Below are 18,732 nucleotides of genomic sequence, written 5' to 3'. Positions count from 1 at the left end.
GGAGTTAGAGGCCAGCATGGCCAACATGATGAACTAAAAATACAAAAATTAGCTGGGCATGGTGGTGCATACCTGTAGCCCCAGCTACTCAGGTGGTTGAGGCAGGAGAATTGCTTGGACCCAGGAGGCGGAGGTTGCAGTGAGCAGAGATTGCACCACTGCACTCCAACTTGGGTGACAGAGCGAGACTCTCAAAAAAAGACTGCCAAACCAAAGAACATGCTGTTTCCCTTTTGGGAGGCTGGAGGGGAAAGGATAATGAGTAATTAGAGGATCACACAGGGACAAGACCAGGCCTGCTGATTTTCCTCCCCCAACCCTTGGATGTCAGGTTGGAATACCATGATGATCTTAGTTAGATAAAAGTATTGATTTTTTAAAAAAATGTAATTGATTTAAAATAGATTGTTGGCTGGGAGTGGTGGCTCATGCCTGTAATCCCAGAACTTTGAGAGGCCGAGGCAGGTGGATCACCTGAGGTCAGGAGTTTGAGACCAGCCTGACCAATATGGCAAAATCCCGTCTCTACTAAAAATACAAAAATTAGCCGGGCATGGTGGTGTGTGCCTGTATCCCAGCTACTCAGGAGGCTGAAGCAGGAGAATCGCTTCAACCCAGGAGGCGGAGGTTGCTGTGAGCCAAGATTGTGCCACTGCACTCCAGCCTGGGCAACAAGGGCGAAAACTCTGTCTCAAAAAGAACAAAAAACAAAAGGAAAAACAAAAATAAAATAATAAAATAAAAGATTGCTGACAAGAGATTTCTGTAGGGAAAAGTTTTTTTTTGCATGGAAAGCGAAGCAGCGCAGGGTTCTGAAGTGTAAGTAAACACTTATAGCTGCAGTCCCATTGCTAAGCGGGTCAGAGATGAACAGGTGGGCCTGTTTCTCAGAGTCTGCATTGGGTTTCCAGTGGTTTTTAACACCACAGCCTCCCTTTCTGTTCTCAACTCAGGCGGACCCTATGGATCCTTAGGAGTAGATTATGAATTCGAAAAACTTCTGTATAAAATATTTGGAGAGGATTTTATTGAACAATTCAAAATCAAACGCCCTGCAGCGTGGGTTGACTTAATGATTGCGTTTGAGTCTCGCAAAAGGGCAGCCGCCCCAGACAGAACTAACCCGCTGAACATCACCCTGCCCTTCTCCTTCATTGACTACTACAAGAAGTTCCGCGGGCACAGTGTGGAGCACGCCTTGCGGAAAAGCAAGTGAGTTGGGCTCATCGCCTCGGGCTCTGGACATTCTAGTGGGTGGATTGTGCTGATGGGAGAGAGGAAGGAAGTGTGGACTTCGGGTTCCAGTCCTACACACCGGCTCTGTGACCTTGGGCAAGGGATTCAACCTCTCTTCCCTCAGTTTGTTTTTATTTTTCACGTGGAAAATAGGGATAATAATAATTCCATGTAATTCCAAGGGTGGTTGTGAGAATGCAATGAATTCATACATGTTGGGTGCTTGGAACAATGCCTGGGACCTGGCAAGTATTATCTATGTGTTTGCTAAAAACAGAGAAACTATGAAAGCAGCGAAGTTTAGTTTTGGCCCCTGCTGTATCCCCAGTGTCTAGCAGAGAGTCTGGTATGCAGTAGGTGCTCAGTAGATATTTGTGAAATTAATCCAGTGGGAGTCTAGGTTTCTTGCCACTCTGAGTCCCTTGACTGATTTTGTGTCGCAGCTGGTTGCAAAATGAATATATTTGGAAGATGGTTTAAAGCTGAATTTTAAAAAATAGATAAAAATAATAGATTTCTAATATTCTTAAACATTTTAAATATATATATACTATCCATCATGAAATGAGGACTACAGACAGATTTACCTATCACATTTCATAATTACCTTTTTCTAATAAACCTTTTGTAAGGGAACATGTCAGACATTTACCCTGTAAAATACCCCATTGTCCAGCTTCAACAACTGTCAGTTCCTGGCTAGTCTCAATCCAATTATTTTAAAGCAGATCTTAGAGAGATTATCATTTCATCTATGTCAGTATGTACCTCTAAAGGAGACAAGTTTTAAATCACAACTACAATACCATGATAACACTTAACAGTAATTCCTCAATATTATCAGATATCTAGTTAACATTAACATTTTTCTATTTGTCTCATTTTTTTTTTTTTACTCTGTATCAATATCCAAATGAGGGCTGTACATAGCAGCTATCTGATACGCCCCTCGAGTCCCACTAACATACGTTCCCCTCCTGGTTTTTCCTTCACAATTTATTAGATAGCAAAACTAGTAGTTTGTCCTTAGATTGGAGTTTCCTATAATCTTGGCTTTGCTTATCTCATGTCCCTGGTGTTACACAGCAGTTCTATCTTGTGGCTTTTTTTTTTTTTTCCTTTTTGCAAGTTGGCAGATTGACTTAGAGGTTTAATCAGATTCAAGTTTGAATCTTTGGCATATCTGCCTGATGGGTGGTGGTTCCTCCTATTGCCTCCCATCAGGGGACACGAAGTGTCTGCCCATCTCTCCTTTTGTGATGTTAGCAGCCATTGATGACTATTGTTTGGTTCACTAATGCATTAGGGGCGGCCACGTGGCCACCATCTTGGTCCATCACTCTTTCTCATTTATTTTGCTAGAATACTCCTAGAGAGAGAAACTTGGCTCCTCAGTGGTTTGGTTGCCCTGAACTACAGCTCACTTAGGGAAGACAGGATAAATGGGTTGCTTTTCAACCTCCATTTATGAGTTAAAAAAAAAAAAAATCAATTTCCTAGTATCCACCAAAGTGTCCAATGAGTTTTTCCTCCTGTGAGGGTATGAGGGGAGTATCATTAAGAATTTAAGGATTTAAGCATATTTGATGTATTTTAAACCATGACAGTTCCATCCTTATTGACATCCAAGCTGTCCTATCTCAGCCAGTAGGAGCCTCCTCACGTTGGCTCTGAGTCCCTTTGACACGACATTTGTGGTGGTCGACAGTGTCTTTGCCTTCTTGTATGTGAAGACACTCTTGGCTCATCTTGTACATTCCCTACCCCAGGCCTGGAATCGCCCAAGCCCTAGTTCCTTTTAGTGGAAACCAAAGCAGATTTCATGTCAGGTCTTCTTGCCCTTGGAGCAGGGCCAGTCTGGACCCTCTTCCTGGGCTGATGTTCTCTGCCCTGTTGGTCCCCCACAGAGGGCACTTGTCCTCTGTGTGGAACCCCAAGACCTACCTGCACAGTTCTGGGGCCTGTCAACCCTCCCACTAAGGAAACGGGCTACAGCCAGCCATGGGGTCATTCCATACCATACCACATTGTCCTTTGGCCTGTGCCATGGAAAGGATTCCTTTCCAACACGTTCTAGATTCCCATCCAGCATCTAGAACGTGTGGCTGGGAAGCTGCTGGTGTGTGCTTTGCGTCAGGGACAGCGGCGCCATTTGCTTGGCCTCCGAGAACAGGCGGGGCATGCCCTGTGGGTTTGGGAATACACAGTCCCTGGCATTTGCTTAGTGCCAGAAAGTTTCCAGAGCGCTTTCACAGACATGGCATTTAACTTCATCTTTACAACAACCCCTGTGAAGGAGGTAAGGCAAGTGCAGTTATCCTGGACTTCCAGACATGGAGACAGGGCTTGGAGAAAATGGAGTCTGATCTGCCCAAAGTCCCAGAGCCCTGCAGTGGTGATGGCCAGGCTAGAGCCCCACAATCCTGGATTCCTGTCCAAGGCTCTCTCTGCTCCACACTGCTGCTGCTGGACAGAGACCGTGAGGGCCAGCTAGTATAATTAGGCTTACTCTGTCACCTGACAGGTGCCTGGAGGGCTGAGGACATGCACCTGAGCACACACATTTGTAGCCGTTAAGTAGCAGTACAATAAACTCTCCAGGGAGCCTTTAACGTGCTTGAATCCAAATATTGTTGGATTCAAAGTGTGATCCTGCAAAAGAGACAGTGAGCCCTTTATCTCCTTGTCTTTTGCACTAGACTTTGGCCTCCACTATCGCAGGGGAAGGTTGGTCACAGCCAAACTTAAGATACAGAGAAGAGATTACATCTTAGCTTTTGAGCTTCTAAGGGTCCAGGTCCTGGCAGTTTAGGGTTTCCAAAGGTGCTTTTGATTTTCAACCCCCTTTCTGCCTGCTAAGTGTGACAGATGTTCTGCCAGGGCATGTGTCTATGCAGATAAGCCTAGGTATCATGTAGACCCTCACTGCCTGCTCTTCTCCATGCTACGCTCCTGCAGTGTGGATTTTGTGAAGTGGTCCTCGCAGGGGATGCTGCGGATGAGTCCAGATGCCATGAATGCCCTTTTTAAGCCGACCATCGACAGCATCATTGAGCATCTCCGTAAGTATCAGCCAGGGCTCGGCCACTCGGTGAGGCAGAACTGAGAAAGGGGACGGACTTTTCCAGCATCACCAGCTGGTGCCTGTGGAGTCAGGTTGGCCTGGATCTGGGAGCCACAGGCAAGGGCCCCGCAGGACTGGGCAGGGCTTCACCATGTATGTGAGAGGTTGCTGGGCATAGACTCTGGATCCCTCTCCTTATACTTCAAAGCTGCTGAGAGCTTGTCTCACCCAGGCTTTCCGTTTGGCCTCAAAAGTCAGAGAGCTGGTAATGACAAAGAGGAAGAATTAAATAAACAAACAAAACTTTAAAACAACAAAAAGATCAGAGGGCTGGAAGCTCTGAGGCAGTGTTACCTGAGAGTGGCAGGCCCTAGGAAATGCATATTCTTTGCTTTACTGGGACATGTTAGACATCCTCACCCTGCTAGGGAAGAAGGAACTGTTGTGTGAACCAAAGGAAGTTCTGCAAGATGGCAAATGGAATCTGGTCATGTCATTATCCTGCTGCATTGGTGGCAGTACCCACAGACACATAGCAGACTCACCGGGGACTTTTTCAGTATCCCATCCCTCACCTACCAAATCAGACTCTCTAGGAGTGGGATGCGATTTTTATGAAAATCAGAGAATTCTATTTATAACAGCCTGCCTTGACTTACCCAACAGAACCACAGTTTGGAGAGCTTTAGGAGTATTCATTTATGCAAACCAAATTCTACTTAAAATTATCACCATGTATCTGTTAAAATGCATTTCTACTTAGCAGCAGCTCTGGCTTTTATTCCGTAACATGTTGGTGTGCAAACTCCCTTTCTTTAAAAGACCAGTTCTGCAAAGATTCTGTTCAAGGAGCTCAGAGTAAGCCTGCCCTCCCATTGGCCCAAGTGGTCTTGTCCATTCCCCACAGATGCAGGCAGCCTAGTTCCCCCTTCCTTGCTGGCTTTTGGTGACAGGACATTCTCCCTGCCTCTTCCCTTCCAGGGGACCTGTTTCAGAAGCCCGAGGTGTCCACCGTCAAGTTCCTCTTTCTGGTGGGCGGCTTTGCCGAGGCGCCCCTCCTGCAGCAGGCAGTGCAGGCTGCCTTCGGGGACCAGTGCCGGATCATCATTCCCCAGGACGTGGGCCTCACCATCCTCAAGGGCGCCGTCCTCTTTGGTCTGGACCCTGCGGTCATCAAGGTTCGCCGGTCGCCGCTCACCTATGGGGTGGGCGTGTTGAACCGCTACGTGGAGGGCAAGCACCCGCCTGAGAAGCTGCTGGTGAAGGATGGCACTCGGTGGTGCACCGACGTCTTCGACAAGTTCATCTCTGCCGACCAGTCTGTGGCCCTGGGTGAGCTGGTCAAGCGTAGCTATACCCCGGCCAAGCCCTCCCAGCTGGTCATTGTCATCAACATCTACAGCTCTGAGCATGACAACGTCAGCTTCATCACTGATCCCGGGGTGAAGAAGTGTGGCACACTTCGCCTGGATCTCACGGGGACCAGTGGCACCGCAGTGCCCGCCCGGAGGGAGATCCAGACCCTTATGCAGTTTGGGGACACCGAGATCAAAGCCACAGCCATTGATATAGCCACTTCGAAGAGTGTCAAAGTTGGGATCGACTTCTTAAATTACTAACCCTCCCGCCCCGCTGCCTGCCCCCTGGGACTCAACTTATCTGCATCTGCTGACCTCAGCTTTGACTGTTCTTTCCCTAACCTTGACCCTCGCCATTGCCCATGTGAATTTCAGCAGGGAAGATGAGAACAATCAGGGCTGGAAATAATTAGTGACTTTTGAGGGCACACTGGAGTCAGAAAAACAGAAATTAAGATTAAGGTTTAGGCATAGAAAATTAAAGGATCCTGGAGGAGCAGCTAGTTTCATAGGTACAAAAGTGGTGAAACGGCCATGGAGAAGGGAATCAGTACATTGCTGCAGCAGTGGTTGCGCTGCTTTGAACAGATCTCCGTTAAGTAGAATTTAGGATGCCCTATTGCTGTCTTTCTAGATTTAAAATGAGATCTTTGAACCAGGAGGAGATCTTCATCTGAGACTTTTTAAATTTTTTGGATGGCAGTCAATATAAAATGCCACCCATCTGCAGTTAATTTCTTTTCATCATCATGTGATTAAAAGTGGTGAATCAGTGGGAACTGGGAATGTTTTTAGCTGGTGGTAGAAGGCTGCCTACACTGGGCACTGTTTTAGGTTCTCATATAATTTAAATAGCAAGGAGGTTCGGGGAAGAATAACCATAGCCTTGGGTAATCCACCAGGGCTTTTGCGAGTAGGAGAACTGATACCTCACATTCTTAGCAGGTGAAAACTTGCCATGATGGAAATAGATAGTAAAGAGTTACTGACGTATCCCAAATTCTATGCTGATATAAATTCCCAGCATGCCCAGCCCTGATTTCTGAGTTCATAAGTAATTCTAGTGAACCTTAGTAGGAATTCTGGGTAAGAAAATGAGGTTGCCATTGGTCTTGTTTGCATCACCAAGCCCAGGCATCCAGAAGAGCCCCTCACCTTGAAAAGCAGACAGATTTTAAATTAACCCCCGCCTTCCCACTCGCCTTCATCTCCCTAAGAGTTCTGGCCATTTAGTCCCACATTTGGAAAGGAATACATGGGTGAAATTTGGGAAGAGAATCTGTGCTATGCAATGTTTCATTAAAATCTTCAGTTTCTCAAGTCTCTCTCAAAATAATTTGTAGATCTATACTTGATGGATTAAGTCAGTTTTGTTTTTTTTTCACAGCAGGCCTGTGGCTTGCCTGCATCAGAATTGCCTGGGTGCGTGTTCAAAACAGGTTCCTGGATCTGGGCCCTTTTTAACTGAGGCCAACTGCATCAGAATCTGCATTTGTAGCGTAGACTGCATCATGGTTCAACTGAAATTCTAGAAATACTAACTTGAGATTTTGTTAAAGTTCACAGACCACAGCCTGCACTCTGCAGGTGTTCCCTTTGGGCTCCCTTAGGAAGAGTGCTTACACGTGAAGGTGACCCCATACCTTGCCCTCTTGGTCAATGGGATTGGGCCTCCACGTGGCTTGGAGACGAGATGGCACTTTTAACCCTCACAGGAAGGGCCAGGGGAGGGAAAAAATTGCAAGAAAGGGACACCAAGAACAGAGCTGACTGAGGAACCAACTGGAGGGTCTTCATTCTCTCCTTCCCCACTGTACAAAACCAGTTTTCTGCAATATTCAGGAGCCAAATGAGGAAAAAGAATCAAGAATCTGACTCACAGCCCATCTGATCTGTTCAAAGCTGTTTTTTCCACCTGCTGAAATTCATTAAATCACTGGAGGCATGCATAATGAATGGAGAATGAGCGAACTTCCAATACAACTTGGATTCACAAACCCATTATCATAGCCAATATGCAGATTTTAAAAGCATTTCACATTTCATTTGACCATGTCTTCTTTTTCACATCGCCTGCTGCAGAACTCTCTACTAGAATGTGAAACACGAACAAACCACAGAACTAGAGAGTGCTGGTTAGTCACATAACTTAGTAGCGGGATTGTGTATCCAGGCACAAAGGTGTCTTTGCTAGTGTTCTCTTGCTCCCTGCCCTGCTTCAAACGCTAAATGGTATGGGTCTTTATTTGTTGCCAGCCATATTCTACAAATAAGACTTTTCAATGTAGTTATGAGTAATATAATTTTATGTACATATCATGTTAGAATATTGTACAGAATCTTTGTTTCTATGATGCGCTTTTCTTGTTTCAAAAAGGAAAATGATCCTTGATTTTTGTTGATGATACTTTTGTTACTGTCCTTAATTTTCCACAGTTTGATTTCTTAATTGTGCTCACTAAGCATCAGTTTGTGCTGATGCCGAGCTATGGACTATGTACGCAAGACTGAGCAATAGACAGAGGTGCCTAGGGTCAGAACACACTGAACACACATGGACCGCCTGGATCAGGAGCCTCATCAGACCCTTCTCCATGCACATCCTTCCCAAAGAGTCACAGATTCTATTGAAAGGAGCAGATTCTATCAGTTCTCCTGTGCAGACTTTAAGAGCTGAATGTTCTTGGTTTGGAAGCAATGTGACTGCGCAGAACAACCTAAGAAACACTTGCGTCCTCAGGGGTCGTTGACCTCTCCTTTCAGGACAGAGCAGTCACTGTGAGGGCAAAGCATGGTCCACTGTGTGTGACGTTTTCAGGATGCTAGGGTCAAAGAAAGAAACCAAGTGGTACATAAGCCCAGCTTTTCTGCTTGGCTAAGTGTAAGTGTGAGTAACATGGCCAAGCCCCTCTTTTTTGGGCTAATGTAAAATCTTTTCCCGCCTTGCATTAACGCTATCTCCCTGTGTACTGTTTCTCTTAAATGAGCAGATAGAAATCTGCAGTGTTGGCAGACAGGTGATGGAGAGGATGATAATTTTATCTTTTGGCCACAGAGTTGCAGCCCCAGTTGTCAAAGTCCTTAAACAAAACCCCCAAATCCATCCCTCCTTCCCTACCCCCACTGGAATATTCTAGAATAAGAGCACTGGATAAGTACACTTGAACACATTTTTCTAATCTTAGAAAGCATCTACAAGGCCTGTTGTCTTGACCCATTACTCAATTGTCCCCGACATATTATCTGATACTCACCTTTCTAGGAAGCAGAATCATCAAAGCTTTCCCTTGTAACGGCCCTTTCCGAACACAGCAGGCATGAATAAATGCTGAATAACAGACAGGTTACAGACAGGAGGGGAAACAGGATGAACCATACAACTGTTTTTGCAAAATGATGGCTGAGTCCAGATTATAGAGGCTGCCTTACCCTTAGAATGTTATTTAGACCAAGTTTAGCTTTTAGAGTCCAGGTCTGGTTAATTGCCAGGGTAGCAAAGAATCGCATGCACCAATGTAAACAGGAGTCAAAACGCATTATTAGTCAAAGATCGAATTTCACATTGTAGAAATGTATAGCTGTGATTAAGCTGCATATGTATGCTGGGAAATGGCTTAAGTGGATGGCTAGTATAAAAGTTGTTGGCCATAACGTCACACCTCTCATCTGCTTGAAATATGGACCACTATTCTAAAATATCAGCTACTGGGGTCTCGTTCACTACAAGATAAATTCAAACTTCACAGAACTTTGCAGCAGTTCGCCACCAGACAGGATTGTGTCTGCAAACTCTTGTCTTCACAGATGCCTAATAAAGCAAAACTCTGAATCTCATGTGGCCCAGATTGTTTTTCCCCCATCCTGGGTTTGTAAACCGCATGACGGACACATCAGTACTGACCTCCTTCTCTACCCCATCTCAGGTGGTGGAGAGAGAGTTTCAGGTTTTTCCAGGTGCTATACGTTTTATTAAGTTATTCTAACAAGACTAGGTCCTCTGTTTGCTGGGAACCAAGGCCCCATCGATATGCACAGAGCCCCTTTTCTCTAGAAGAAAGTGATCTAGCCAGAAGGAGGGCAGGTAAGCAGAGTGACCACTGCCAATGCCACTGCACCCCAGTGAAAGCCACTAAAACATGCAGAAGGCCTGGTCGGGCTCTTGCCCCTGGGCATCCCAGCCTTCACGTGAAACTGGCTGTGTCCAGAGGCTACACCTGAGTCACCCTCCAGCGTTGGCTCTGAAAGCTTCCTGATGGCCCGAGGTATTTCTAAATGGGGTGATAAAAGCGAGGTATAAATGGTGGTAGGCTCCACCAGCCTTCATTTGCAGTTCAATTTTTAGACAGGTAGAGGCAGGGAAGGCCGGGAGGTGCCGCAAACAAGCGTGTCCTGGAAGTAGCGCAGCTTCAGCGTCCTTTTCTGTAAAGGGAGCAGCCAGCGCGTGCCCGCTCCCACAAAATCTGGTTCGTAGGGCGGACATCTTGGTGGGTTTCAATCCAATGAGAGGAAGTCTGGGTGCCCCACCAAGGGTGATTAGAAAGAAGGATGACTCACCTTCCCCAGATGCACAGCCACTCTTCTCTGCCTTCACCTGTCCCGGCCACCTGAAAATCTGCCTCTCCTAACAGGAGACAGTGAGGGAGGGGCTGCCAGGCCCAGGAAGCTCCTGTATTGGAGGCGCCAGGGCCCCCAGGCCTCGCCTCCTCCCACCCACTGCCGGCCCCGCCCCCTGTTCCCGCCCACCCGCTTCCCTCGCCAGACCAGCAGGCCCAGCCGCCGCCGTGTGTACACCCGCAAAAACGCCCGCTTTGACCTCGAGCCCTCTGCATACCCTGTCCCTGGCTGGGGCAGCCAAGGCGCGGAGGACAGCTCCGAGGCCAGACGTTTGCTGCGCAGATGCCCGACTTTACACCGGCGGGGCGGGCTGTGCCGGGCGCTGGGGGAAGCGCCCCAGAGTCACTCAGTTCACCCACCTTCCAGGTGGGACCCCGGGAAGAGTGGGGGAGGGGCAGGCTGGCAGCGGTGGGGCCTTTGTGCTCCACGGGGTGAGCGCACAAAGGCCTGGTGGAAGGCAGGGATGCTGGGCGGCCCGGCAGAGGCCAGGTGGACGCCGGATACAGCCAGCCCCGCCCGGGTGAGCGCTGGGGTGGGATTGGAAGAGGGTGGTAGGAGGGGTCCTGCTGGTACTTTCTACCCCCTCCTAGCCCCCTTTCTCAGGGCACCGCCTCTCACCCCACCCTCCTCCCTGCCCACCTCCTCCAGGCAGGCTTTTACCCCAGCTGATGCTTTTGGGCAACATATCCTGTCCCTGGGAGTTTAGAGGTCACCTGTTCAGACCCCCTTTCACTCTGGAACCCTGAAACAGTTACCTCACCTCTCTGTGCCTTATTTTTCTCATTTATAAAATGGAGGTTCCAACAGGAACTCATTCTTAGGGAAGCTGTGGGGATTAAAGGAGAATGCGGTTCTGCTGCAACTGCATGGGCATAGCCCATATTCCCTGTCTGTTGCCTTTTAAAATCGGGAAATGGGTATAATATAGCATTTATATCATGGGGCTGTTGAGAGGACTAAACAAGCGTGGAAAGCTTTCAGAAAAGTAAGCAGGTGGTCAGTATGGGTGGGACATGGTCTCACAGCCAGGTCTGTCTGACTCCAGGCTCAGTGCTTCCTCCCAGGAGCCAGGTACGTGATGCCGTTAGACCGGCCTAGACGTGGCACAGTCCTCACTGCTGTCAGCCTGGCAGGGGCTGAACTGTCTTAACCATCCCCATCATTGCTGACTAAGCCATGACTGTGGCCCTCCCCTCTACCCTGAATCCTCTTCTTCCAGCCTCAAGGGCATTGCTTTACAGAGATGAACTGGCTCAGCAGGCAGGACTTGGCAAGGCCTCAGCCCACTTGGGGGGAATGACCAGCGATGCCCAAAGAGGGAAGGTGTCTTATTGCAGAAACAGCGCTGAAGCAGAGGGTGGCCTCTGCTTACCCTCCTTGGACTCCATGTCTGCCTTTTGGGACTTCCTGATTCCTTCAAGCCAGAACTTCTTCTCCCTTGTTGTGCGTGCGTGAATGCGTGTGTGTGCCGGAGGATGCGGGGGGCCTCCTGTGCATTGCAGGATGTTCAGTAGCATCCCATCCCCCACTTCTGACAGCCAAATATGCCTCTGGACATTGTCAGATGTTCCAGGGGTGATGGTGGGGACTGGCAACCATCACCACTGCAACCTGATTTCACCTGGATCAAGAAGGGGGTCCGGGGGTGTGTGGGCCTCATCTCTCTCCTCCCCTGAGGTTCGTGAACCTCACACAGGGGCTTCTGGGCTTGCTCAGCTTTGCATTCCCAGCCTGTATCATGTTTCACAGCCGTAGTATGAGTCTAGTTCACAATTATTGGATGGCTGGAGGTTGGATGGAGGGGAGGGTGCTTCCGGGGAGAGGAGACGCTGGGAGGTGTGATCTACAGACTGTTATCCAAGTTAACAGAAAAGGTGATGGGCCCTTGGTCATAGGTCATTGGTTTATGACTGAAGCCAGCTATGTCACTGCCTTTGGGTAAGATGGTAGTGCTGCCTCTCAGGCCCAACCCCTGGCAGTCATTCTTCCACTTCCAAGAGCTTGTGCACACTCAATAGTAATTCCTTAAGGTAGTGACTTTTGATGAGATCATTTCATTCCCTCTTCCCTCCACTAACAGAGAGCGAAATCATGGAGCCTTCCAAGACCTTCATGAGAAATCTGCCAATCACACCAGGCTACAGCGGTAAGTGTGGATGTGCCCTGCAGCTGTGCCCGGCAGGGGAACCTGTGTCCTGGTCTCTGTCCCTGCCTTGACCCACTGTCTGTGTCTGTGCAGCCAACTGGACCAGTCTAGGCGCTCTAGCTTTTGAGACATGCATTGAGAGCATTCCATCGCTGAAGATGGCTGATGGCTGGGTTCTGAGAGGCAGAACTTAGACCACATGTCCCAGAACATGGCCTGGTATGCAGAGGAAGCACTTAATGCCTGTTGAAAGAATCTGGACCAGGATAGACACAATGTGATGAGGATAGACACACGAATAAGTAGAGGCCCTGTCCTCCCCAAGTTTTCTCAAGTCCTCCACAAAGGTTATCCTTGTGCTCCCATCCTTTCCTGCATCCCCTAAAGAAAGGCTGACCAACAGCCCTGGTCTACCTGGAACTGCCTTTGTCCTGGGACTGCCTGGGACTTTCCTTAACACTGAAAATCTTGCATTTGGGAAAATCCTCAGTCCTTGGCAAACCAGGACAATTGGTTGCCCTACCTAGAGGCTATTCCTCCTCAGGCTTCTGGGCTACTGAGAACTTACTAAGTCATATCCCTGTGGGTGACAAACCCAGTGGTCCCCACAGACCCTTGGCTCTCCCATACAGCCGTTCTCAGGGGGAGTGGTGCTAGGGGGATATTCCAAGGTTGCCCAGCCTCACCCCGGTCCTAACGGCTGGTTGAGAATGGGCTTTGGGTTCTGACAAGCTGAGGTTCGAATCTGTTTGGCCACTGTCGATGAGACTGGAAGTAACTTGCCTCTCTGTGGTAAGTACAACATTCTATAAAATGGATATATTAGTTTTCTAGGACCACTGCAACAAATTGCCACAAACTAGGTGGTTTAAAGCAATGGAAATGCATTCCCTCACAGTTCTGAGGCCAAATGTCTGAAATCGAGGTGACCGCAGGGCCATGCTCTTTCTGAAGGAGCTAGGGAAGGATCCCACCTTTGCTTCTTCCAGCTTCTGGTGGCCCCAGTGTTCTTGGCTTGTGGCAGCATCTCTCCAGTCACTTCATCCTCACATTTCCCCCTGTGTCTCAAGTCTCCCTCTTCTTTCAGGTGTAAGGACATCAGTCATTGGATTTAGGACCCACCCTAAATCTGGGATGATCTCATTTCTAGACCCTTAATTACATCTGAGAAGTCCCTATTTGTAGATAAGAGCACATTCACAGGTACCAGGGGTTAGGATTTGGATATATCTATTTGGAGGATACAGTTCAACCCACTACATGAGATACCATAAGGTTGTTGTGAGGATTAAAGGAGCCAGCATACATAACCTATTTTAAATGTCTTGGTCCTTAGCGAGACTCGATAAAGGTAGCTTGTATGCTTATGTGTGTGCATATATGCACTAATATAAAACCTAGGCAGATCAAAGTAGGCCCTGATGGCAGGGAAACCACTGTGGCAAGGCCCCTAGGGTCTTCCTGATATTAGGATATCTTTTAATCGTCCAAGGGTTGGGGAGACTGGGAAATGTGTGGAAGGCTTCCAACACTGTCAAGATTAGTAATTAGATTCTTCCAGAGGGGGTTATTGTAGGGCTCAGGGGGTGAGGATTGCTACTTTCAACTCCGAAGTCAGGTTTTGTTTTCCTGGAGACCGTGGCAAAAATGTTGGGCTTCCATAAGGAGAGAGATTTATTTATTTATTTTGCAGTTTAAAACCAAGTTCTTAACCAGTTTTCCTCATTTGTTCTGCAAAAAAAAAATGGTTTTATTGTGACAATGTTATAGTACTTAGGATTCAGCCTCCAGTTTAAGTAAATAGTTGTGTTTTACCCATACTAATTGTAATGATTATATGTTACTTGGTGGGAAATGGTGAAAAATTGTGCTAGGAGTGGGTCTTGCAGATAATGAATTTACCTTTTTGTGTAATAGGGCTCTGCTCTTAATAAGCCTGCAATTTCCTGATGGTCCGGCAAGAAAGATCCCAAATTGCATTTGGGAAGTGTCGAGGAAAATAAGCTTTCTCTCTAAAAAGATGAATAATTTCAATTACTCCTTAGACTATCATTTTGGCCCATTAAATGCTTTCCCCATTTTCCATCAGGCTGACATCAGGGGCTTTGCTATTCAAAGAGTATTACTGTCACTGCCTTTGTTGAAACGGGCCTTCCCTCCCCAGCTCCAAGGTCATTTTTTGTGACCTTGGGAGGGCCCAGTCACAGTGGAAACAACAGCACTGTTTGTATTAATGGCCTTTGGAAAAACGTAGTGTTGTTGGCTGAGGAAGAAATGCCAAAGGGTGGGCTGAAATGCTGGGGAGTTTAGGCGGGCTCTGAATTCCTTGCTGGCCAGTCTTGCTGAAGGCCGTGATTCCATTCGGCTCTTGCAGGCTTCATACCATTCCTCAGCTGCCAAGGAACGGCCAGAGAGGATGACATGAACTACTGTGTGAAAACCTTCCAGGAGAAAACACAGCGCTATAAAGACCAGCTGCAGGAATTTTGCTGCGCAGTGGCCACTGCCCCAAAACTGAAGCCTGTCAACTCCGAGGAGACGGTCCTGCGGGCCCTGCACCAGTACAATCAGCAGCACCACCCTCTCCTCCTGGGTAGCAGCGTCCTGAAACCACTTCCCCTCACCCCGGTCACCCATGCAGATTCTCACAGGCCAGCTGAGCTGCCCCAGAGTACCCAGAATCCCACACAATTCCAAATCCCAGGGGTCAATGCCAAACGCAAAGGCTCCATTTCTTAAAATGAGAAAGATACATTTCTTTTTCTTTTTCTTTTCTTTTCTTTCTTTCCTTTCATTCCTTTCCTTCTTTTATTTTCTCTTCTCTTCTTTTCTTTTCTTTCTTTTCTTTCTTTCTGATGGAGTCTCACTCTGTTGCCCAGGCTGGAGTGCAGTGGTGCGATCTCAGCTCACTGCAACCTCTGCCTCCCAGGTTCAAGCGATTCTCCCACCTCAGCCTCCCAAGTAGCTGGGACTACAGGTGCGCGCCACCATGCCCGGCTACTTTTTGTATTTTTAGTAGAGACAGGGTTTCACCATGTTGCCGAGGGTGGTCTCAAACTCCTGACCTCAGGTGATCTGCCCACCTCGGCCTCCCAAAGTGCTGGGATTATAGGCATGAGTCATAGTGCCTGGCCAGAAACAAACATTTCTAGGGGATAGAGCACGGTCCTGGTTACGGAAGAGGGTGCTGGTCTGAGAACTAGGAGACCCTAGGCAAGTCACAAGTTTTCAGGCCTCAGCTTCTGGATCAGTGGATAACATTTTTTAGTTGTTTTCTCTGTGCCATGGTGTCTTTTTACAGAATGCAAATACGTAAAGAAACCTCTCCAGGAGCCTCCAATCCCTGGCTGGGCAGGCTACCTGCCAAGAGCCAGGGTCACTGAATTTGGCTGTGGCACGAGATATACTGTCATGGCCAAAAACTGCTACAAGGACTTCCTGGACATCACAGAGAGGGCCAAGAAAGCACATCTGAAACCATATGAAGAGTGAGTCTGGCTTGGGTCGGCACCCCAGGCACAAGATCAAAGGGAGAAGTGCAAACCCCGGACGGGGGTTTACCAGATGTCCCCATCCCAGCACTAGGACGATTTGTGTGTGATTTGTCTTAGAAAAGGCGCCTCATTTGTAGTTTCAGGGCTTCCCCAGTAGGCAGCTGCCCCCTGCTCCTGACCTGCGCTCAGCATTTTCCAGCAGCTCTACCTGTGGTCTTTGCTGGTTTGCAGGGAGGGGCTGGGAGTAAAAACCAGCAGGGCTACCATCCTGGCAGTGGCTTACGGCCCAAGGGTGCTGAATGGCCTCAGTTTTCTCTTCTGCAAAATGAGAAGAGAAAGGATGATCTTTCCCTTTAGAATAAATTGTAAGGAAATAAACATACCATATTCATACATTTACTCTTACATATTGTATTTATATTTATTTTTATTCTATTCTGAATGAAAGGTCCATAACTTCGTGACTTCTGTTCTTGTTTTAGAATATACGGAGTTAGCTCCACAAAAACTTCTACTCCTTCTCCAAAAGTTTTGCAGCATGAAGAGCTGCTGCCAAAATATCCCGATTTTTCTATTCCAGGTGAGGAGGGCTGTCTCTTTCCTTCCTACTACTGTTTTAAAAAGGGGATGAAATGTGTGCAGTGGCCTTTCTGCTTAGCTGGGCCAGTTGCCTTCAACTCACACGGATGATTTCTCTCCTAGATGAAAGCTGCCCTGCCCTTGGAAGGCCCCTGAGAGAGGACCCCAGAACTCCGTTGACATGTGGCTGTGCTCAGAGGCCAAGTATACCATGCAGTGGGAAGATTTACCTAGAGCCACTGTCCTCCGCAAAGTATGCAGAAGGCTAGAAGCGCAGCGTCTCCCAGGGAGAGGTGAACTTTAAGTGGGGCTTCCGAAACCTGCCGTTCTCGTTTTGGCATCATGCCCAATGAGCAATAAAGAAATTTAATAACAAGAAGTTTTTAACTGCCGCCTGCATCCTGAGTGGTTGACAGTCGCATGTCATTAATGATAAAGACCTTTTTTTTTTTTTTGGTCATGTAGGTATAAAGAGGCTGCTTCTCCGCATGCTGAAGTTTCTTGTGCGAGTTTTCTCCAGGTTATGTTGACCATGAGCTAGGGTTCCTAACCCCCGAGGGAACACTGCAGCCAGGCCAGGATCTTCACTGAAGACCTAGCCCAACCCTCTAAGCAAACAGTCTCTGGGTCCTGGCATGTTACTGACAGCGACACAGACGCCACGCCCACCCCAGCCCTGGTTTTCCAGAATCCCGGGCCCCAGAAGGGTCCAGTTAGCAGATATCAGCTATATTGGTGTGATAGGGCTGCCTCCACAAAGTCCCACAAACTGAGTGGCTGAAGACAACAGAAATTTATTGCCTCACAGTTCTGGGGGCGGGAAGTCCAAAACTGGGGTGTTAGCAGGGCCCTGCTCCCTCTGAAACCCATGGGGGAATCCTTCCTCACCTATCCTTAGCTTGTTGTGTTTTGCAGCCATGTTGGCATTTCTTGCTACTAACTCCAGGCCCCCTGGGTGCCTCTCTGCCTTCACACGGCCATCTTCTTACAAGGACATCAGTCGCACTGGATCGGGAGCATGCCCTACTCCACTGTGACCTCATTGTAACTCATTACACCTGCAATGACTCTAGTTCCAAATAAGTCACATAAAGTATGGGGACGAGGACTTTCACACGGTTTTTTTTTTTGTTTGTTTGTTTGTTTTTGAGGGACATGGTTCAAGCTGTAACACTGGATAACATGCTCTTGCCACTAGCAGGCACCCTGACCTCCCTCAGCAACCATCCGCATGCAGAAGAAATTAAAAAACAGCTCCTGGGACAATGAGACCGTTGTCATCCACTCAGAAACATGCAGAGTCACACGAGGCAGCAAGCTGGGTCTGGGTCTGGAAGATTTTTTTCCAAGGCAAGAATTTTCACCTGGACATCCTGGGCTCCCATGATTCCATGGGTAGAAGTCAGAAGGTCAGAGAACTTTGATGAGAAAAAAAGTTACATCCTTGTTTTCACTAACTTCCAGGCGAAATTTAGTATTTCCTTCCTTGATGAATGTAAGCCACAAACCACTGCAGGACCTGTCACCTTAGCCTGAGAGCAATCACGGATGTTTTTGTATCATGTGGCTCTGGCTGCAAACAGCTTGAATGATGTTAAAGCTCATCTCTTTATAATCATGGTGGTTAATCATAGTGGCTATATCTACTCTCTCACATATTGTTACTCAATATAAGAATAAAGAAACAAATGGCTGTTTTATAAATTTGTTCTTTTTAATATTTTGAAAATATTTCAATATTGTTTTCCTTGTAATCTTATGTATTTTGCTTTAAACATTTGGAAATATTGTTCTGACAAGAGGCCCATGGATTTCATTAGACAGCCGTGGGTCCCCACCACAGGCCTGGTTAAGAACCTTTGTCTAGAAAAACAACCAGGAATGTGTGTAAAGGGAGATTGTCACACAAAACCAGATAACGGCACCTTCCCCACAGGGTTCCGGATTATGGTACATTTCATTATTTTTAAATGATATGATGGAAAAATGGTGTTGTATAAAAATATGTAGGATCCCTTAGGCAGGTCATAAAACTGTACAATAACAGCAGACCTGTGTGTGTTACTCATACACACAAACTCATACACTCTATAATCCTGCTTTTTGTTTTTAAAAAAGGGTGGGGGGCGTGGGTACTAACCTATAATGCTAGCAGTGGTCATTTGGATGATGGTCCTGTTGGTTATTTTTATTTGTTTATTTATGCTTTTTTCAGTTTTCCATAGACAATAGGTATTGTTT

The 18,732-nt window shown here is 47.4% G+C and overlaps 2 protein-coding genes and 1 long non-coding RNA gene across 7 annotated transcripts in view; 2 read left to right on the top strand and 1 right to left on the bottom strand.

The window, feature by feature from the left end:
* Positions 1-9,492, top strand: part of HSPA12A (heat shock protein family A (Hsp70) member 12A) — a 182,484-nt gene extending 172,992 nt beyond the window's left edge. For all 3 annotated transcript variants that reach the window (XM_025395604.1, XM_025395602.1, XM_025395603.1), the window contains 3 exons: positions 954-1,212; positions 4,195-4,298; positions 5,282-9,492. In XM_025395604.1, coding sequence (XP_025251389.1) covers positions 954-1,212; positions 4,195-4,298; positions 5,282-5,919 — 1,001 coding nt within the window. In that variant the 3' untranslated portion in view covers positions 5,920-9,492. The remainder of the gene's footprint in view (positions 1-953; positions 1,213-4,194; positions 4,299-5,281) is intronic.
* On the bottom strand, positions 7,944-10,596 carry LOC112631117. The gene is made up of 3 exons (XR_003121071.1): positions 10,420-10,596; positions 10,213-10,279; positions 7,944-8,480 (listed from the first exon to the last, which is right to left on the bottom strand). It is a non-coding gene; the product is annotated as an uncharacterized LOC112631117 (long non-coding RNA).
* C9H10orf82 (chromosome 9 C10orf82 homolog) lies at positions 10,440-16,980 on the top strand. Of its 3 annotated transcripts, none has more exons than XM_025395613.1 (6): positions 10,440-10,638; positions 12,353-12,418; positions 14,793-15,011; positions 15,720-15,906; positions 16,395-16,492; positions 16,615-16,980. In XM_025395613.1, exons 2-6 carry the CDS (start codon positions 12,364-12,366, stop codon positions 16,758-16,760), a joined length of 705 nt encoding a protein of 234 aa, XP_025251398.1. In that variant the 5' UTR covers positions 10,440-10,638; positions 12,353-12,363; the 3' UTR covers positions 16,761-16,980. The 3 variants fall into 3 exon arrangements, with proteins under 3 accessions (XP_025251398.1, XP_025251397.1, XP_025251399.1); XM_025395612.1 differs by lacking the exon at positions 10,440-10,638 and adding an exon at positions 10,728-10,792; XM_025395614.1 differs by lacking the exons at positions 10,440-10,638; positions 16,395-16,492 and adding an exon at positions 10,728-10,792 and having other exon boundaries at positions 16,493-16,980.
* The last annotated feature ends 1,752 nt before the right edge of the window (positions 16,981-18,732 follow it).

The sequence above is a fragment of the Theropithecus gelada genome, chromosome 9, assembly GCF_003255815.1.
Source record: "Theropithecus gelada isolate Dixy chromosome 9, Tgel_1.0, whole genome shotgun sequence".
In the NCBI taxonomy this organism is placed as follows: Eukaryota; Metazoa; Chordata; class Mammalia; order Primates; family Cercopithecidae; genus Theropithecus; species Theropithecus gelada.
This window is presented reverse-complemented; position numbering and strand designations above follow the sequence as displayed.